General features: G+C 32.7%; 1 protein-coding gene across 1 annotated transcript; it reads left to right on the forward strand.

Annotated features, from left to right (window-relative positions):
• The first annotated feature begins 11,407 nt into the window (after positions 1–11,407).
• Positions 11,408–12,844, forward strand: LOC139431769 (uncharacterized). The gene is made up of 3 exons (XM_071199927.1): positions 11,408–11,581; positions 11,663–11,823; positions 11,880–12,844. The coding sequence occupies exons 1-3, from the start codon at positions 11,484–11,486 to the stop codon at positions 12,836–12,838; spliced, it is 1,218 nt and encodes a 405-aa protein (XP_071056028.1). The 5' UTR covers positions 11,408–11,483; the 3' UTR covers positions 12,839–12,844.
• Positions 12,845–23,231: the final 10,387 nt, after the last annotated feature.

A 23,231-nucleotide genomic window follows, 5' to 3' on the forward strand; every position in this document is an offset into this window, starting at 1 on the left:
TTGGCGCGATATTTAAATATCGCTGGGGTTACCTATAACCCCTGTAAGTACTCTAGGGTTAAACAAGCTTCATCTCTTTGGTCTGCAAAATTACGTTGAAGAGTGATTTTTAAAGACTACTAATCTAGCATTTCCGGTTAATTTACCAATTAAAGAATTTGACAAGTTTGTATGTAGCGATTCAATTCATTCGGGTTTCCATCAAATTGAGGAACGCAATTTAAATATTCTGGTTTAAAAGCCATTTCTAAATTTAAATTTGGAGTGTTTGTAACGTTTGTGATTACGGAATTTGTTAAGGAATTTATTGTAAGAAATTCTTCTGAAGACAGTGTGAGTCTTTGTAAATTATTGAGCAAATCGTCAACTGACATAAATGAAATCAAAACTAAAGTGATTCTCATAACGGTGTTTCTATAGGAAATTGCCTTGTGCCTTGATTGGTTTGGGGGTCCTTCCTGCGGATGTGGACGATGATGTTCCAAATCCCGTGAAATTCGTGAGTCCAGATGTTGAACGATTCAATGTCCGGTCACCGATATCACTGTTCGAATTACCGATTAATCGAAGATACGAAAATTGTTGTACGATACACCAATCTCGATAATCCTACTGACTGCGCCAGTTTTCTAATAACACCGCAAGAGGTTCTTTTTAAAAATTAACTTTATTTATTATAACGATCTTAAAAAGTCGGAGGTTAAACTAATTCTAATTCCTAACAATGGAAAAGAATTTACTAAAAGAAATTAAACTTAATTCTAAGTAAAACATCTGCTTCAGGAATGAACGATGGAATGTCCTTATCATCTCTTTTCCCGAAACAGCGTATCTTCTTTATAAGTTCTCACGGGAACATGTAGATATAACTCGAGAAATAGGAGCAACTGTAGGCAGATCACGTTCCTCTATTCAGAGAGTCATTAATAACTACAAAACCACTGGAGACTACGTCTCACGACCGCGAACGAGTCGACCATCCCTTCTAACATATCGAGAGCAGCGAACCATTGTGCAGCAGGTACGTAAAGGACCTAGGCTGACAGCCACAAAAATAGCAGAAAATATACAACAGCAGTTTCTTAAGACAATTAGCAAAGATATAGTGAGAAGAATATTATCAAAGGCCAAATACCACAGTCACGTTGCACGAAAAAAAAAACCATTTGTAGTCAGATGTCAATCGAAAGAAGCGGATTGCCTTTGCTAAAGAACACCTAAATAAGCCTATAGAGTTCTGGGAGAAGGTTCCTTTTACAGATGAGAGTAAATTTTGTATTTTCGGCATTAAAGGAGAAAACCCGGTACTGCTCTTGATCCTTAAAACTTAAAAGCTACTGTAAAACATGAAGGTGGTGGAGTGATGGTTTGGGGGTGTATGTGCGCCAAAGGAGTAGAAAAATTGGCATTTATAACATCCACAATGGACCATAAACTATATATAGACATTTTAAAGGAGAATTTGAAGCCAAGCATCGACAATTTGGGTTTGGGGTCCGAATACATTTTTCAACAAGACAACGACCCTAAAATTTGTGCCCACAATACCAAACTTTGGCAGCTATATAACACCCCAAAACAATTGAAAACACCCCCACAGTCACCGGACTTAAATCCGATTGAACACTTGCGGGATTTATTGGAACGCAGGATTCGTCAACGTAATATAACATCGAAGGAAGTGCTAAAAAGTGTTATGATTGACGAATGGGCAAAAATCACTACGGAAGACACAAAGAAATTAGTACAATCCATGCCGAAACGTTTAAGGGAGGTTATTAAACGTAAGGGTTATCCGACCTCCTACTAATATATTTTTTATAGAAGTCGCTTTGCTTTGTACGCAGATTTTACGTAGACATTATTTGAAGTATTTTTAGTTTATTCATTGTAATCACTATTTTTTTCCCGATTGAAGAATTCTAAGTTCGTTGTACGCAGACTTCTGCCGCTGAGTGTATGTCTTGGTGACTTATAGGAATTCTAACTTCATCGCTTGAATTAAAGGATTGTATGCGTGGAAGGTATGTATGATATTCTTCGCTCGACAAACTATCATCAAACATCGCTGTATTCAAGACGTTTAAAAATTCACTCATTTTCTTTTTTCAATTTGAATCCCAGAGATTGTAAAAATCATTTATTTTTTCTCGTTAATCCTGGTCGTCATCGTTGATGTTGTCTCGAGGAATGACCGACACCAAATATCTTTCGTTTACAGCTAGTTGATCCTTTATAGACAAAAGACGTATTATTGTTGAATACTAATCCCATGTTAGGAAATTCGTTTCAATTCGAGCCTTATAACAATTTCTTCGTTTCGAAAATTTACAGGTCTCCCGTTTTGATCGGCGAGAAATAGGGTTATGTTGTTGATACTCCTACGATCGATGATTGGTAAATAAACAATATTTCTTGGTTCTATATTTATAGCATATCCAGGAGCGACTTGACGAGAAAATTCGTATATCCTATGCGATCTTTCGCTATCATAAAAAGCGTTCGCTACAATATTACATTCATTGTCAGAATTGAATTTATGATTTGTTTTCCACTGTCATTGTTATAATCATCTTTGCTTTTTTTTTTTTGTTACACTACCGCCGCTAATAGGATAATTATAATAATGTACAATTTTCCTTTGTTCTTTTATGGCAATAAAGTTTGTTTATTATTATTATTATTAACACGAATACTCGATACTTTAATTATTTGTATTGGTCGATCCGATTCCGTTAAAATTCCGGCCCTTAATATCTTAGCGCTAAACCCCAACATGGAACCAATACTATCGGGTTTCGTAAAGTCAATTTCTTTCTTAGATATAATTTCACATTTCATCGTATTATGGTTTGGTTTAATACTAATGATAGGATCTTCATCAGTATCATTATCATTTGTATCTTTTAACATTTGCCGTCTAACGTAATCGTTTATATTTTTTATTTCGTATGATCCGGTAGGCATTTCGATATTATTATTGCTACCATAATATAGTCTATTGCAACGTCTATATAGTATAGTCTATTCGATATTTGGTATACTATTATATGTAAATAATCTTATGACCCCGATCGCGTACTCGGATGATTCATTTAATTCGTATGGCGGATAATAGCGCCCCATCCACTGGCGTTCTTTCCGTAAGGAAAGCCGATTCCGTCAAGAAAGAGTGTGAGTAGATGGAGTTCAAGAAGAAAGAACGACAGGCTTATAATCGTGCACGCTTCGTCTTGACGCCGCCCCTCCCATTTTTGTCTGACTGATAAGAAACATGTGGATGGGTAGAACCAATCCTTTCAGACTTTCTTTCCTCTCACATGCTTGTACCGCATGCTTCTACACGGAAATAAATATTTCGTGAATAATTTTAAATAAAAAAAGGTTTTTGTAAAAGTAATTAGTTTTTTTTTTAAACACAATGGAATCAAGCAATATTAGTGAGGTAGGCGACGATAAGAATGCGGATATACGTAACGTCCCAAAAAGTATTTTAAAAGAGTTTTTGGAAACATACAAAGACAATCCATCGTTATGGAAAGTAAAAAATAAAGAAGTATATAACAACAAAAAACTTAAATATAGGGGTTGGCAACAACTTGTGGTAGTATGGAGAAAGTTTGATGATACCGCCGACATTAAGATGGTTAAAGCCAAGATCCAATCATTCAGAGGATCTTTTAGAAAAGAGATGAAAAAGGTATATATACCAAACATAAAATATGTAATTATGTACCGTTTAAATTGAAATAAAATTATTTAATTTTAAATGAGCATATTTAAGGGACACGTGAGTATTAAAAAAAAAACATTTCTCGCCGTAGTACATTTAGTATTTATCCATATTATTCACATAAATAAAGAATTTAGAAGTACTATATAATATAAATTTATAATGAAAAGTCAAAAAAAACTGGATCAAGTATTGACGACATTTACGTGCCGCAGCTGTGGTATTACAAACTCATGACGTTCGTCACAAATCATGAAGTTCCGACAGAGAGTTTTTAGACAATATAAGTTTTTTTGAGCAAAACAGAAACTGTAAGTTATTTTCTTGTCTTTATTGTCTGCATGTTTCATATTATTTTTTTTTACCAAAAGAAAAATCTTTGACGATTCAAACTGCCACAAAAAGTTTATTTCAACCAAAAACTGCTTCGTTCATCACTATGTTTATTACTGTTATTTTGGGGAAGATTATTACTTTTTTTATCCTTTTTACAAAAGCGGCTCAACTATTTTCCCTTTGCTACCATATCATCTTGCCAAGCCACAGCTCCTTGCCCATTGAAATAGTCAACATAACGATCCCTATTTTCAATTGCGTCCAAAGGAGGTCGTCGTCTAGTTATTTATAATGGACATAAGGGAATGTTAGAGCGCCATCCACCGGTTCGTTGTAACTCGTGATTTTGTTTGTTTTCTGTATCCACCGATTTGTTTGCTATGTAAAATGGACTTTTGGTGCACAAAAAATTGTGTAGTGCGCATATTGATAGTACAATTATCTTCACTTTGTTTGGTTCCAATTCGATAGTTGAATTCAGAACTTTAAATCTAGAATTTATTAAACCAAACGCATTTTCGACGACATTTCTTCCCGTGGCATGGTGATAATTGTATACCTCCATCTCGTGATTAATAGTTTCGGTAAGAGTAAATCGTTTTAATATGTTCTCATGAAGAGAAAATGCATCATCTGCAAGAATAGCGAAATTCATCTTGCCCACGTTACTTTCTCGACAAGGAAAATGGAGTTTATTTTCATGCATTAACGTCGAAAGTGTGGTACACTCAAAAATTCCTCCGTCTGAATTGCGACCATTTTTTCCTACATTAACATATACAAATTGATAATTAGAATTCACAATGGCTAGAAGAACCACACTATAAAAGTTCTTGTAGTTATAATAAAGAGCTCCAGAATGCTGAGGGCGCTTTATCCTAATATGTTTGCCGTCCATCGCTCCGCCACAGTTAGGAAAGTTCCATCGCTGTTGGAACCCTGAAGCGATTTCCCTCCATTCATTTTCATTTTTAGGGAACTGAAACAGTTATTTAGTGTTAGGCCTAAGAAAACAAGAAATATCAAACAAAAAATATCAACAACCACATTAAATTGTGTCATTAATTGTCATTTTATTTATTTATTTTTTTTTTTCAATAGGATGATGATTGCAGTATCCTGGACGGCGATAATGCTGCTACTAGTAGTGGTGTCGTAATTAATAAAAGAGCTCCACAGGAACCGCATTGTGCATCATTGACGGAACCCTCTCCTACTTTAACTCCTACTCACGCCAGAAAGAAAATTAAAAAAACAGAAGAGGAAGAACGAAGACAGTTTTTTAAAGCTTGCACAACAGCATTGCAAGGAAAACCGATTGAGAGCGAAAATCCGAATGAAGCGTTTGGGAAATTTGTTGCGACAAAACTTGACAAAGTCACCAACGATATGCAAAGAATGTATGCTGAAACACTCATAAATCAAGTTGCTAGTTATGCAACAATGGGTTTCTTGAATGAGCACTCTTGCATTCAGTTAAACAGGCAGATTAGTGGTTCTGGAACTCCCAGTGAATTTTCCACCACACCGCTCCCTTTGGATTCCCCAACTGATAATAACTTCTGTATCCGTCAGTATATCAACCAATTTCCACAAAATTCATAGTTTTGTGGAAATTTGTTTCTCACTAAGGAAGATAGAGGAATGTTTGACTTGCCTGCTTCAAATTGTGAAGCGTACCGGCAATGTTATCCACATTCATCACAACCACAGCAAGCAGTATCTACCCTCACCATTGCAGCAATCGTCATCTAGTAACACCACTCAACCATTTCCAGAAGCATCCATTAGAGCGACCCGACCGTCTGTGAAAATGTTTATGGATGCACCTTTCTGTGCCTTTTGTAGGTTCAAAACCGTGCAGAAATTTATAGCAAGCACTTCTGCTTGAAAAATGGTTATGTCTGAACTGAGGGGCAATTTAATGCGGCTATTTGGTCCACTGATGCCCATGCCTACTCCGGATCCACCTGTCCCTTTTGGGGTGCTATTCTATTCCTGGTTACTACTGTAGAGCTCCATCTGCAAACGCGCATGGACGTAATTATACCAAAACTTACGTTGACTGGTAAAGTCAACATTGGTCAATTTATGGTCTTTTTATAGAGAGGGTCTCAAAGAAGGTCCCTACTAAGGTTACGAACCTAAAACAAGGAAGTTTTGACTTTCTCAAACATAATTTAAAACCCTATACAAAAATAGAGGAACATTGGGCCGAAACTTTTGAAGATAGGAGTCAGCTGTTGAAGGAAACCACAGTACAGAAATACTTCAAAACGTTCTCTTGTCTTCAACAACAGTCGGGGTATTCATTACTTTAGAAATTCATCAGACGAGTATGTAGTAAATACGGCGAAAACATTAAATGTTAGTAATATACGTAAAAAATCATGGCACGTTGTACTAAAAGTAGGTAGGTAACAAAGATTTAAAGATTTAGTTAGAAACAGTTGCTGAGTGTAATTTGATTACACTCAGCACCAAATACACACACAAAATATAATTTAGCGGCAAAGAGTACGACGCCATAAAGTAATTTATTCTCGATTCTCCAAAGATTTTTAGTGTCAGTTTAAAAATAGAAACAAATTAAGAAAAATGCTCAACATCGTCTATTTTAAGAATCTTTTGTGACATTTGACGTAATCTCCTGATGATGCTACGAGTAATGTAGCGAAACCGGTACAGAGAAATAACTAAAATAAAATCTATTAGAAGTGCAAAATCGCTGTGTTTTTTTTTTTTCATTAATTTGATTACGTTGACAGATTATAAAAGATTAGAGTTTAAAATAAAAGATATTAAAAATACAAACGAACAAATAAAATCATATACAAAAAATAAAACACCAATATTAGGTAATTATATTATTAAATGCAAGTACAAACATATAGATTACAAAAAAAGTTTTATGTAACGGAAATGAATAATAATATATGTATATGTACAAAATGAAACTATTGGTGTTTCTTTTGCAGTCTCATCATCTTCTATCTACTAAACGAATGGCGCCGCCTCTTATTACTCCAAAACAAACCTCAAGTAAAGGAGGAAAAATAGATGAAATAAATGCATCTGGTAATCACGTAATTTTAACCGAGCGATTTAAAAAAATATCTCATTCCGAACAAATTTTCAAGTGAAATAGAATCTTCTCTGAAGTCTCTCAATAAGGAAATTATAATTTTAGACAACATAATGATAAATGAAAGTGCAGATAATATTTTGTATGAATCTTCTATAAATTTAGATAACTTAAATGAAGGAAGTAGTGAGAACAAATTTGGTAAAAATTACATTTTGCTATTAGTAAATATTATTTCATTAATATATTTGATTTAGGTTCCATGCAAAGACAGGGGGTGAAAATGGGGATATAGAAGGTAAGATCATTACTTAGTAATATATTTTTGCATAAATTGTTACAGTTAGTTTTTTAAAAATGTTAATTATATCCTAAACTGGAACCATTTTGAAAAATACTTATATTAAACCTTAAAACCTTTTGCAGATTCAATAACACATAAATATATATGCAGTCATGTAAAGTTGAAGGTTAATTATGAAGTATGAGTTTTAGCAAATTAACTCATGTTGACGACCTTGAAGTAGGTACGCAAAGGCTGTGTTTACGTCTCAAAATGTGCAGTTGACTGTGTTTACCACATTCAAAATAAGGCTTAAGTCTAAATTTTAAATAGAAATACTGAAATAATTATTATTACCTACTATACACATTTAGACATTAACTTGATGTCTAATATTTTTCTTAATTAAAATGTAAAAACTTATTAAATTTTAGCAAAAGTTGATATTATAATGAAACAAAATGTTGAGAATAGAATAATGTTAGAAAGAATAATCAATCATTTGACAAATAAAAGATTGAATCATAATACTGTATTGGACACAACAAATAGCTTTGAAACAGTACCTGCAGACCAATTTGCGAAATTTAAGTCTCTATTAGATATAACTTATTAGATTTACAATATGACAAAATGATTTCAGAAAATCAAACAATGCAAAATCAGTTGGTAAGTTTTGTATTCATATTTTGCTTTACATTTCTGGCACTTGCACATTGTTACTTCTACCTAATGTTCATTTTAATTACACTCAACAGTTTTTAGTATGTCAGGTGGGACTACTTCAAAAGAAGCAATAGTAAGAGGATTGAAGCGATTGATTTCTGATAAACTGGCTCGAAAATGCTCCTTGTTAGGCCAAAAAGGCAATTATGAAATTGGCAAGATTCGCTGTATTGCATTGTTAAAAGGTCTGCTCAACAATCTAACGTTATGGAGTATCTCAAAAATGTTGTTATTTTAATGTGACAATTGCTTGTCGGTCTTAAGTCATTATGGCTATCAGTCACATTTGTTAGATTTTATATTATATTAGTTCATTTATATTGAATTTATTTGTATTATCTTAGTTATTTAGTCTGGAATTGGAGTGTCTCGAGCCGCAAGATTACGGTTTTTTATCGCATTATCTATTTGGTTGAGTTAAGTGTGGGAATGCGTTGGGGTGTATATTTAAGTGTTTAGGTAAGGGTTTTTTAGTTATGACCTTAAATAAAAAAGAAGCCTGCGAACTCAATTCATATCAGTCATTCAGTCAGTCTTCGATTTAACACCCACCGAAACAGTACCTCTTCAATTCACGCGGAGCAAGACTCCCTATATAACTGTCGCTATATGACTAATCGCAATTTATATGTATTAAGTTTAAGTGTAATTAATAATAAAGTTTATGGAAACGTAAAACCAAGATTTTGTTGTTAACCAGCGCGCACCAGATAAAAATAAATAATCAACATTGAAAGCCAAAAAACAAAAAAAAACGCAAACCTACCGTCTTTTTCCGAAAATAAGACATCCTCCGAAAATAAGCCCTATCGTGATTTTCGGAACTTTTTGTAAAATAAGGCATCCTCCGAAAATAAGCCCTAGTTAAAATAATGTGACAAAAAGAATTCGTTAAAAAATGCTGTTGATTTATTAAGTATAAGTAATACTATGTTTAGCTTTCCTTTCGTGATTCTTTTCTCTTTCTTTAAGAAACCAATTGTACAATTTTTCTTTTAAAACACACGATATATTGAATGTGCTTTAAAGTACAAAATAAGGGATTTCCCCGAGCGGCACTTGTACGCACCATCGAAGGTCCACGCTGTTCACACTACGGAACAGAGGGTATACGGCGTTCAACGTAAATAATTTCAGTCTTGTAAGTCTGATTATTTCCTCATACGTAATTTTATTTAAAAATAAAGTGAATAATTTTTAACCCCAGTTAAAATGAGTACAAAACGAAAGAGCTATTCCGTCGAGTACAAAAAGAGAATCGTGGAAAACTCCAGGGGTGTAAATCTCCGTATGGCTCGTAAATGGCGTGCAGACTACGATTACCTGTGTCAACTGGTGGACCAAGGAAATGAGAAAAAACACAGAGTTGGATCAGGTCGGCAGTCGTTATTTTCTGAGTTGGAAGATTGCATCTGGGAATGGATTGCAGGCAGGAGAGCAATGGCTTTGGTTGTGCGCAGGGCTGATATTCAAAAATTTGCCCTTGAAACAGTAATTGAATTTGATATATCTGTTACCGTTAAACTGTATAATTCGGTATTCCATGAAATAACTAGTTATTTCATGAAATAACTATTTGTAATAGTTAAAGCATGTAATAAAAAACTATTTCATGCTTTAACTAGTTATTTCATAGAATACCGGTTACACTACATCAAAAGTGTATAATGAACCGTCAAACTTAACCTAAAAAAGAAACCATTCTACAAACAAACGTTTCAAACGTTGATCTGAGATCTGTGTACTCTTTTAAATACAACAATGGAAGTGAGTGATATTAAAAGAAATATGAAACTAAAATTTACGGATTTAATAAATAAAAATGAATCTAAAACAAACTGTGCCTTATTAACAAGTGAGAAATATATGAATTTAATAAGAGATGTGAAACATTCCAAAACAAAACAGAAAAAAATTCCCCGAGATTATTGGTTGCTGCAACATTACGACGTGCTTCAAATAACAGGTATATTTTGCAAAAATATTAATTTTGTATACTTATTCTAAAAGACTTCAATTCAATCTTTTCATGATTATGTATTTGTAATAACAGGTATTGAAAAATTAATTGTACCGATGCAAGAAAATGATAGTGAAGTAATCTTTTATGTTACACAAGAAGATTTGTTTGATGTGCTTTATGACATTCATCTTGCAATTGGACATGGAGGCAGAGATAGGATGATTAAAGAATTAAATAAAAAATATAAAAATATAACGCAGAAACATATAAAGAGTTCCTTAAACATCTGCGAAGCCTGTCAGCAAAAAAAAAAAGAGCGAAAAGAAAGGAGTTGTGGTAAAACCGTTAATTTCACAACATTTAAATAGTCGTTGTCAGGTGGATCTTATTGATTTCCAATCCCATCCAGATGGAAATTATAAATTTATTATGGTATATCAGGATCATCTGACAAAATTTGTTGTACTAAAACCGTTAGAAACAAAGCGCGCAGATGAAGTTGCTTTGCATATACCTGAGATATTCCTCCTTTTTGGTGCTCCAAGTATATTGCAATCCGATAATGGTCGTGAGTTTTGTAATAAACTGATAGAAAGCTTACAAAAAATGTGGCCGGAACTGAAACTTGTACATGGTAAGCCGAGGCATAGCCAGAGTCAAGGGAGCGTCGAAAGGGCGAACCAAGATATTGAAAACATGCTCACCACTTGGATGCAACAAAATAATACCAATAAATGGAATAAAGGACTACAATTTGTTCAATTTATGAAAAATCGCGCCTACCATTCCGGTATTAAAAGGACACCTTACTAGGCAATATTTGGTGTGGACCTGAAAGTTGGATTAACAACGTCTTCTTTGCCGAAAGAAATCATTTCTTCAATACAAGATGAGGAGGATTTAAAAAAACTTTTGCAAGGCATGGAGACACATCGCTGGCTTAAAATTATAGGGTTCTATGTTACATTTTTGACACTATTGGACTTATTCACACCACAAAGTTGTATGTGTTACATAGAACCTTTTAATTCGAGCGGCTTGAGCATCTGAAATGTAATAACGGTTCTATGGATGAAAATATAAAGTTCTACGTGCTGAAAATTTTTTACTGCTAACACTAAGTTGTATGTGTAACATAGAACTTATATCAAAATAATATTCTTTATCAAATGAAATAAATGGTTCTATGTGCTACATAGGACTTTGTGTTTTCTCCTAAAATATGAAACTATACCCAAACTTTAAAACCATAGAACCTTGCTGGCCGGCTTAATATGTTAGTAAACACGCCGTTTAAACGTCTACTCTTTTGTTAATTTAACTTAAAGTCGAGCTTAAAGGCGAGTTTTATAGCGAAATGAGTGATTCTGAGGAAGATCAAGATCCGTTTGATGAATTCGGATATGATTCAGATAAAGATAAGGAGTATTATCCACCAATTGATAATGATAGCAGGTATGTAAATAAAAGTGAGGTTATGAAATAATATTTCTTGTATAGTTAATAATTTTATTTTATTACGTATTTAATTTTTAGCGATAATGAAAATAGTTTTACTCAGAGAAATTGTCGTAAAAAGGCATTCAATTTTTTAAGAATTAAGGAAGGACAGGCGGAAACTGAACGTAGAGAAGAGACAAAAGTAGGACCGGAACGACTAGCAGAAGTGGACGCTATTGAAAACGCAAACGTACAAGGTAAAAACAAATCTTAAATTATGGGGAATGAAAAATATACTACGATATAATTTTAGACCAAATTAACGACAAGAAAAAAGAAGCAAAGAAACTTACTCCAAAGAAACAAAGAAATCCAGCTACATGGCAAGCCAACATAAGAAAATCGAAGAGAGAACAAGGAGAAGAATATGTTTCTGCAAGAAAAAAAGTGGTGCCGGCCAAATCAATTAAAAATTTAAAAGATTGTTCCACTTGCCGATTTAAGTGTAGCACTAAAATATCTGAAGAAGAACGTGCAGATGTATTTAAAAGTTTTTATACCTTAAACAAGTTAGCTAAAAACACGTTTATTGTAGCTAATTGTGAACAACATGAACCAGACAGACGAAGAAACAGACGTTTCTTTTTCACCGTAAACGAACGAAAAATACAAATTTGCAAAAAATACTTTCTTGGAACTCTAGATTTGAGTCAAAAAACCATATACAATGCTATGAACAACAGAACCTCGTATTCTAATATGCCACAGCCTATTAGGCAAGGATGCCATATTAAAAAGAAAATACCGACAGAAATAAAGTCTGCAGTAATAGATCACATAAAATCTTTTCCACGCGTAGAATCACATTATTGTCGGGCCGATACTAAGAGAGAGTATCTTGAATCAGATCTTTCAGTAGTAAAAATGTACGAATTATATATTGAAAAAATGCATGAAAAGAACTTACCTTGTGTTAAACTTTCTCAATACCGATACATATTTTGTAATAATTTTAATATTTATTTTCAAAAACCCAAAAAGGACCGGTGTGATGTTTGTGAGTTAAACAAGTTGGAAACAGCAGAAGGAAAAGAGGTAAACCAGAATGAAGAATATTTAAATCATATAAGATTAAAAAATGCAGCAAGAAAAGATAGAAACCTTGATAGAAATGACAAAAATAAACCAGTTCTCACTTTTGACCTGCAGAATGTTCTAACTAATGTTCTGTTACTGGTCGGGTCTATTGTTCTTTGTGGACGGAGGTTTTAATGGGCAGGAGAGGAAACGATATTGCCAGTGCTTTAATTCAGATTTTAAAAAGAGTTCTTGCTGATAATCCAGATGTAAAAGATTTAACTCTGTGGAGTGATAGTTGTGTGCCTCAAAATAGAAATTCACACATTTCCTTTGCACTAGCAAATTTTATATCAACACAAAACCAAATTTTAAAAATCACACTAAAATATTCTGCACCAGGACACTCTTGTGTACAAGAAATCGATTCAGTTCACAGTGTGATCGAAAAAGTTTTAAGTAGGGTAGAGTACTATTCTCCATTATCTCTTTTGCGAATTTTACTAAAGGTAAATAGAAAAAAACCTTATGTTATTTACCAGATGAGACGCTGTGACTTTATGGACTACAAAACTGTATCCGGAATATATAATTATAGTGATGTGCCTTATACCAAAATATCAGTTCTGGAAATTGAAAAAAATGCCTTATTTGTTAAATATAAAACTTTACACGACGCCGAATTTATTACGGTTAACTTAAAACGAAAAACCAGGGGTACTGATAATTTAAATTTTCCAAATCCTAAACCTGTAAATTGCAAAATTGAGTTTCCTGCAGCTAAAAGAGACGCCATAAGCAGCATGCTACTACGCGGCTATTCCAAACTTACCAAAAAAGATAAATAAGAAACGAGTAGCTTCGAAAAAGAAGCTATTAAAAGAAAAAGAAAATAAACAGACTACCTGAACAGCAAAAAAGTCCTGTAAAAGCCTAAGAACAAGCAGAGTTCAAAAAGAAATAAAACGTAATGTAAAGAGAACTACAGGAATGCGAAAATAAAATTAAAAATATTTACGCTTACCTACCTACGCACCTACTTATTATAGCAATATATTTGATTAGCTTTTTTTCTATTATTAGTATCAGTGACTAATTAAAATATGATAAACAAACTTTTGGACCTCTTTTTCGCGTGGTTTATTTAGTTATTTTGCTTTATAATAAGTTCTATGTAACCTCTCAAAATTAATCGAAATAAAAAGTACTATAACAAAGTCCTATGTTTTTTTTTTCAAAATTAATTAAAAAAAATGTAAAGAGAGAAATTTAACTTTGTGCAGCTTTTATTTCTAACGACCAGAGTTCAAACAATAACAGAACATCAGAAAGGCACTTAGTACATAACTGTATCAGCATTATACACCCAAAACTTTAAATACAATTTTCTCAAAAAAGTCCAAGTGTAACATAGAACCCTATAATTTTAAGTCAGCGACATGTAGAACAATCTAACGTCGACAACAACGATAAAGAAAATGTTAGCAACGCCGACAAGGATAATGAAGAAACGAATGAAGAAATTGAAGAAAGAAAATGTATAATTTGTTTGGACAATTGCTTAGAGAATTGTTGCCTTTGCACTGACTGTTTAAAACCAGTGCATTTCAGATGTACAGTAGAAACATTTAATATAGACGGCGATAGAATGGATCCAAGTCACCTATGCCTATTATGTTACAAAAGAAATTCGATTATAAATGAACGTAACGATGCTAAAGAAGGTTTATGTCAACAAGCCAAAAAAATGAAGATTACTTCTGATAAGTTACACCCCTCGGCAGATGTTGGTTCGACTGTTCGTGTCAAAATTCCCGATGTAGACCGTGGAAGAGGTGATCCAAGGTCTGTATTGGTTTATTTTAATGTGATATATTTACAATAACTTTTAATGATTATTGATCTCATGATTATTAGTTTATTTTAAAGGATATTTATTTTTTTTTTAATGTTCTTAGAAGTGTTTTTATTTATTTTTTTAATATTCTTAGAAGTGTTTATCTTTATTTTTTAATAAAGTTCATAACTATATTCTCAAACTGTTTTTATTTACCGACAAAAGTCACGCCGTAAAATACATATTTAAGTAATTTTTTTCCGCCATTTCATACTTTAATTTATAGAACTTCGTTGTTTTATGAAATAACTAGATATTCTATGAAATAACTAGTTAAAGTATGAAATAAATAACCCATTTTATACTTTAACTATTGTGGGTCGATATTTCATAAAATAACTAGTTATTTCATAGAATACCGGCATTATACACTTTAGCGATAACATATCCACAGAAGAATGTAAAGCATCGTCACACTGGTTGGACAACTTCCTTAAACGATATGAACTGTCTCTAAGGAGATCAACAACATTGTTTAAGCTGGAAGACAATGAAGTTGTTAAGCGTGCACTTGAGTTTAAGCTTTTTGTTGATGGCATCGATTTTTCGAAATACCAACTCTCCAACATGATTGCTATGGATGAGACCGCGGTATTAGTAGTTCACCACAAGGCTTCTTCGTCAATTTAGGTTCCTTCTACCGGTTACGATAGTGCACGTGTTACCTGTATTTTGGCGATTCGTCTAGATGGCAAGAAAGTATCGCCATTTTTAATCACTAAAGGTAAAAAAGACCAGATTCAACGTGTTTCAGGAATTTATGTCATTGAAAGTGAAAAAGCCTGGTGCACCCAAGCAGTTATAAGAAAGTGGGTTGATTTTATGCTATCACCACAGTTGAGGGGTCAGAATAGAGGTTTACTAGTTTGGGATTCAGCCAGTACTCACCGCGCTAAAGACATGAAAAACTTTCTTGCTGAGAGGAAGATTGATCAAATAATGATTCCGATTGATGAATTGATTGATTGTGTTCAACATTCAACAGATAATAAATTAGAAAGAAGTACTCTTGATAGCGTTTTTACCACATTAAAATATGTATGGAATCCTCAATAAAATTTCTCATATAAATAAGGCAAAACAGTGGTATTAAAGCTTGTATCAATATCGCGCCTTTCCAAATATTGTTTCCATCTTTTATACTTGGCTAATAGATCGAATAAGCGAAGTCTGCCTACTAATAAATGTCGAATTGTTCAGCCAGCTCATAAGCTCAACAAAACAAAGCTCAAGAAGCAGAGTGATAAGGAAAAGTTACATTTTGGGAACTTTAATAATACAAATTAGCAAAAAAGCAGATCCTAAAATGTACAGGTTGCATGTACACATGCGTTCCACAAAGATTTATTCTAGTTCTCTAGTAATCATTCGTGGTAACACGCTTGCATACCTATCCATAGCACAGCCATAAAAGACTGGTTCCTAACAATATTTCACAAATATGAAATTATTGAAGCTTTTCAGCAGCATATGGTAGAAATAATACACAAATTTATGTTGGTCTGATAAGAACCAACATGTAAAAGATTTATGTTCAGCATCAATTTTCATTTCTCGAAATAAATATGATAGACCTACTGAAGGAAGTTGCATTGAATATCAGGCGAAATATTTATTATCAATGTAATGGCCCCATTTTAGTTGCACAATGATTGATTATCCCAAATCCATTAGATTCGCACTCAAGCTGTAACAAAAAGAAAAACATGTAATTAATTAATAAGTATTATATTCAATAATTTATATGTTCAAATTTTCATATATGTTCAAACTTTTTAGTAGTTTCATTAATAACGTTAATTTAAACTAAATACGTATTGGAAGACGAAGATAATATCTTCTTGTTAGTTAATTTTGAAAGCAAAGAACTTGGGTATAAGTGATATTTCTGGTCAAATTAAGCTAAGTGCACAAACAATACTTATTTCAAAATAGTTGACTATTTTTTTACACAATAATTTAAATACCTGGGTTCCATTCAATTCTACAACATTGTTCATGAGTGCTAATGATTATGTTATTCAAAAACAAGTGTGATTTTCAAAAGTTTTCTTTGAAACACATAAAAACTATTTCAGATTTCTTAGTTTTTCAACATCAAACCATTTTGCGATTTAGCATGAGAAGACTTACAAGATTTTTATGATTTTAAATCATAATGCAGAATCATTATTGTAATACACAAAAAAGATTATAATTTTATATTGATTAATTTATGAACAAATTTGATTTAAAAAAATGAATTAAACTATTACCTGTTAAACTGAGAACTTGTCTTCGAAAATTAGACTACAGGAAAACCATAGTTGGTGTCATTAATTGTTAAAGTAACTTTCTTGGCGGTGTTTGTAATTTCAGTGCAAGGTTAATTAGTGCACAACAGAGGCAAATCGGTACTACCTATACTTTTAGAGGGTTGATTTTGATTTTTGTTCATCCAAAGTATTTGGTCCAGTAATTTACTCTTCAAGTATCCCTACAAGAAGAAGTCCGGAAGAACAGCAACGGCATAGTATGGTGACTCGCCATCTTGTTGGAGAAATCACTGCTGCTAAACGATTAAAAAAGGACCTGGGAAGAAAATAGGCAACACCCTTCACGGAAAACCGATTCGAGAAACACGTACCAAAATCTTTGATCAAGCCAACCATATGCCGGTTTATGGGTCTTCGAGACGCTGCAGTACGGCCAAAACTTTACATCGCACTAAATGGGCTTGCAATCTTTGCAATGTAGGACTGTGCAAAACGCGAGATAAAAATTGTTTTTTGGAATTTCATAAGAAATATAATAATGTGATTCTTTTTTTCTGATGTGGCATACTGGTTATTTCACGAAACCATATAATAAAAGAAAAAATACAGCGGATAAAATCTCTCGGATAGATTTTCGGATAGAATCTCTGTTCATTTGGTCTCTGTATCAATGACTTAACAAAGTTCCATAATTAGATTTTTGTAAATCAAAACATAATTAATTCGTGCTTCCAAGGGTTAAAGTAGGATGAAAATTAAATGACCTCTTAGTGAGTTTTTAAATAAATATACTTAGTACCTGTTTCGATATATAAATATCCTGATCAGCTAAATAGTCAAACAATTAAGAAAAGTCACAAAAGATACATTTTTTTATTAATTAAAGGTACTGGTAAGCTAAGGAAGTATTAAGGAGTTTTCTCAAATCTAATAAAAATGGACGTCAACGTAATCGAGAATAAATAATTTATTGATATCACGAGCAAGTATCAGAAAGAAACAATTTATAAAGATTTCCTACGGATGTGGCCGAACCCACACACGTCCGGTAGATAAATTGGCTTTCAACAGCAAATGTGAAATACAATTTTTATAAAGAAATTGAACTAAAAATAATTTAATGTTGCATTTAGAAAATCATTCGAAGAATGTTATAAGGAATTTATAAATATTTGTTAGTTAATAACTTTATGTTAATTAATAATTTTAGGGAATGATACCTGTACAAAATTCAATTTAATTTAACATGCATATACAGGGCGAGTCAGAAAGAATGGAAAATCCGAATACCGGAGATACTAGACACCAAAATATGACGATTTCGAAAGTCGGTGGTTTACCGAGGAAAATTAAATTCTTATTTCGAAATTTCTTGAAATAATTTTGAAGTTTTTTGTACTATTAACATAAAATTTGGTAGTTTTATGTTTTCGAGCATGAGAAATACAAATTTGAACCTTGTTTTGTGATTGCTCTTAGAGGGCGCTAGATACACACTGCTCGTTTGATAAATCAAATCATAAGTTTTTTGGTTGTCGAGCAATTTTGCATCAAAAAGATACTCTCTTATTTAAATTGTCTCTACTTGGTAATTATTTATCACATATCTTGTATTTTAGAAAGCGGCATAGCAAAAGATTTGTCAAACTTTTAATTCAACCGGACGACAAACATGGGAACAGCTTCGCAGTAAATACGAAACATTAAAACAAGATGCCCGTCAAGCCATTGCCAAATACCGCACTGATGTGAAAGAATGAACAATGATCATGAAAGACTAGAAATTTGATAAAACTAAGCTGCGATGGAACATCATCACAATTTGACGGTGATTGTTTAGGTTAATTATTTTACCAATTTTATAATATGTATATGTGTTTAACTCTGTTTATGAGAAATGCATGTTCAATCTTAACTATTAATTCTTTTTAATTCTTTCTTTCTTAACTTTTTTTGGTTAACCGAAACCGTCTAAAAAAATCCGTTTCATCCCACTGCGCCATGTGGTGGGACTACGTCGTTCTTTAATTTCTTTTTCTTTTCTTTTACTTAAAAACATTAACTAAAAATTCGTTTTCGGACTCGCTGCTGGTACTACTATCGTACAAATTAAACATTTTTCGATATTTTTTAAAATGCTACTTGCACAATTTACACAATTATTATTATTGTCAAAATCAGTTCAAATTTCAAAGAAAGACGTTAGCCTTACCAATCTACGGCACAAATTACTAGATATGGGGAAAAAGTATTACCAACCGAGTCTTATTTAGGCGATAGCAATCCTCCCGACAAAAACAGTTTGTACAACAGCGAATATCTTTTTCCTTCCGATAAGTTTATCGACCGGATAGTTATCAGACAGATTTATCGGTATATTGTACAACCGGCCCTAAGTCCATCGGTTTTCAAATTATTTACTTTTAAATGCTCAAATATTTTTGATCAATGTTGATTGTGTAATCCATTTACCAGTATTTTATAAAAATGTAAACGATGAAAATTGTAATCAATTTATTTAAGCTTAAGCGTTCTCGTTTACATTTTTAAATGTATTTTTGTTTTTAAATTTTTTTGTTTTTTAACATAACCAAAGTTGGCTTATTTTTCGACAATTGAAGACCTCGGTGCAAGAAGGGGACAACTCCACTTTTTTACGATTTCACGTTTTTCCTCGATACACGTTAAGAAAATTATTCACTTTCTTTTTATATAAGAACGGAATTGTTCCGGCCAATATTTCGTCACATATTAAAGAGAAGGATTTGTATCGGTATTAATACGGTCTATAATATATATAGACCGTATAAATTATTATTTTATTTGGTTACAACAGTTGTAAGGTATATACATATGTACATATTGTTATCTCATTTTAAAAAAACCGCCCCAAGATCCCAATCAATCAGCGTTGTCAAGTTTGACAGTTCGACTACATAAAATATAAAATTAATACTATATTAAGACTAAAGTGGTAACTTCAAGAAGTAAAAATGACAAAAATTTCCGTTACACTTTTGAAGTAGTAATGTTCCACCCTGATAACTTTTGTTCTAATCAACCGCTGGTTCTACTATTTTGTTTATTATCATAGTTGTCTATGGTCAGTACAGCGCTGTTGTTAGTTTTGTAAGGTTATGTTGTGTGTTTGACTGAATTTGCTTCGATTATGAACATAACCAACCTATTTATTGTTAAAACCGATTTGGATAATACGATCTACGATTTGGTAGAGAAGCATAAGCCTAGATACAATGTAAATATATCGTTAAAAACTTCTTCTGCTGCCGAGTGCTCCGATACAAACATAGTTTGTGAAGATAATGAAAATGCGACCATACGTAAGGGAACGGGACGAAAGCGGAAAAGGGACGATTCAAGTGGAAACGTAATGTTTTAAAGAATAAACGGGCAAGTGGAGATGAACATATGAATTCTTCAAGTAATGTGGTTACAGCACGCAACAGAGGTCCGGATTGCAACTGTAAGTGGAAATGCTTTTCTGTTATCACCGACGATATTGAGGCTACTATACTCAGTAGTTTCAATGCAATAGCAAATAAGGAGAAGCAGGACATTCATCTTAGTGATCAAATTAGTTTATCCACTATTCAGAGGCATAGACCGAAAACAGGGGAAGGACAAACTCGAACTTTTTGTTCTCTTTATGGAGTAGGAAAACGTAGAGTTGAAAGGTTACTAGGATATCTACAAAAAGGAATACCTGTATTGAAGAATAATCGTGGAAAACATGGTAATAGACCAAACAAAATACCAGATCATATTATAAATCAAACTGATGAGCACATACAAAGATTTCCTGCTCAAATATCTCACTACAGTAGGACGAAAAATGCGAATGTACGGTACCTTTCTACAGATTTGAGTATTCGAAGAATGCGCAGACTTTATTTACAGAAACAAGAAGCAGAGGTATTTGCGAGATTGGAAAATGGTGAAAAATGCATACAAACATATGATTACTATAATCGTCACTGTATACGTGCAAGCCTGTATACTGTGCAAGCAAAGGAAAGCCATACTGCTACATGTACAACGAAGGTACTGGGAGGAAAGGTCAAAATGAAGTAATAAGCATGATCGATCATTTCATAAAAAATAAAATCAGTTCCAGTGTAAAAGAACTGTACTTTTTTTCTGACAACTGCTCAGCTCAGAACAAGAACATGGTACTGATGTTGTAGTATAAAACGTTTGATAAAATTATTCACAGATACAGTTTTTTACCTTGTGACCGCACTTTTGGTGTTATTGAAACAGAAAGACGAAAAAGAGAAAGGGTCTTTGTTCCTAAAGACTACGAAGACATGATCCGAAAGTGATCAAAGAAATATGTAGTTATAGATGCCAAACAAAGTATGTTTCTGAATTTTTCGTTCCATTTCAAAGAAAAAATGCGAACTCTATATGCTAAATCTCAGAGTAATGTTTCCAAACGTAAAGGTAATCAAAAAGTAAAGTTTACTATATCAAAGTACAAGTATGTAGAATACAATCAAGATGAACTGTTGTGTGGCTCTCAGAGATCTTCTCAGAGATGCATTCCAGCTTGAAAAACCAAGTACCGCTTTCTCCTTTCCCGGGCCTGACAGTAGACTTTATCATGGCCCTTTAGGCATAAGAAAGAATTTCGTAGATGTGAAGACGTTAGCGAATAAATATGTTCCCCCAGATTGTATGTGGTTTTACAACGAACTAATCCAAGAAGCTGATGCCACATGCCATGTTGATAATTAATTATTATTAATAATTTATTAATATTATTATTATTTTGTCTTAATTATTAAGACATGGATTATGAACAATAAACTATCATCTCTTTATTTCTTTAGTAATGTAAATATTTAGATAGCGATGGTTAAAAAAGCGATGAAAATGTTACTCCCTTCCGCCACAACGTATTTATGTTAAACGGGATTTTCAGCTATGACTGTTATAAAAAATAAGTTTAGAAATCGGCTTTCGGTTGTTTCACCATAGGACTTAGCCTGACTAATTTAGAGCCCACAATTGAAAAGGTAATTGAAGAGGAGCAGCAGCAATCGTCACATTAATGCCAAATAAACAAAAATTAGATATTTAATTTTTTGCAAAACTTAGTATTGATTTTTTATTTTGTTTATATGCAATGATTATGTGATTTTTTTTTTAATTTTCTGTTTTTTGTTAAAGATTTATTTATTTATAAATTATAATAAATACTTATTTTTATATTGACGTACTGTTGTAAATAAATGATAATAAAAATATTATAATAGTAGTTCATTAATACCTATTGAAATTTTTTGTTCAAAATAATTGACCTGTCCGCGCAATTTTTGGACAAATTCTACAGGTCTCCGCAGGTGTAAAAAGGTTGAGAAACGCTTCAATAATCAATAATAAAATTATTACTAATTTGGAAATGCCACTGCATAATGAGTTTTCTAACAGTGATATGTGAGATATGATTTGTTGTTTTGCTCAAACCAATTTTAATGGTTTAGCAGCAGCCCAAAGATATTTGGAGTTCGAAGGCAACCTAATCATAAGTTATTTAGGAATCTGTACAATCGTCTTGACAAAACGGAATGTTTCGTCCTAAAAGTAGCAGTGGTTCGAAGAAAAAATATTTGCGTTGACGAAGAAGAAGAGATTTTGGTTTGAGTTACAAAAAATCAGTAAGTACAGTTCTAAGTCTAGTGTTAGTTCTAGTTTTAGTTAAACAGATTTTATTTCTTTATGTAGGTAAAATAAAGGCACGCTATCCTGCCTGGATCAGAGGAAACTCCCTTTTTCTTGTATGGCTTATTTCTGTTTCTATTTAAGTTATAATTTGCTTAAATCAATCTAATAATTTAGAGAGACATAACTTTGAAAAACTGATAACAGGATCCGACAAAAGCTTCGTTTTTGACATAACTGCATCCTACTAAACCGTAATTTTCCGTGAAACAATATGAAATATCGAAAAAATAAAATATACCTCTCATTAAGAACACATCAGAACATACTATTATAAAATAATACATGTAAGTACATAAGTTTACATTCATTATACATTTTTTTATAAAAATTCTTACCTCATCCATGCGGTCATCTTATTAATCATCTTCGAAATGAAGAATTGAAAATTGCCTTTTTTGTGTTTATTCGATGACAACTAATGGAAGTTTTGATGTAAACATTCCATATGCATTATTTGGACATCTCTACAATGTTGTTTTTGATGAAAACTGCTAACACCACAAAATAAACTGCTTCGAGAGTAACTCTTCTTTGAATTCTTTGAATGGAACAGAATGGAAAACAAAATACGTACAATTTAGACATCGGAGAAAGACCTCATGCGCACGTGCGTCAGTGAAGTAACATCTGGTGGCAAGTATAATTTTGTCTCCCATTAATAGATGGCATGATTTAAATTACTCCACAT

The sequence above is a fragment of the Onthophagus taurus genome, chromosome 11 (genome assembly GCF_036711975.1).
Source record: "Onthophagus taurus isolate NC chromosome 11, IU_Otau_3.0, whole genome shotgun sequence".
Taxonomy (NCBI): Eukaryota; Metazoa; Arthropoda; class Insecta; order Coleoptera; family Scarabaeidae; genus Onthophagus; species Onthophagus taurus.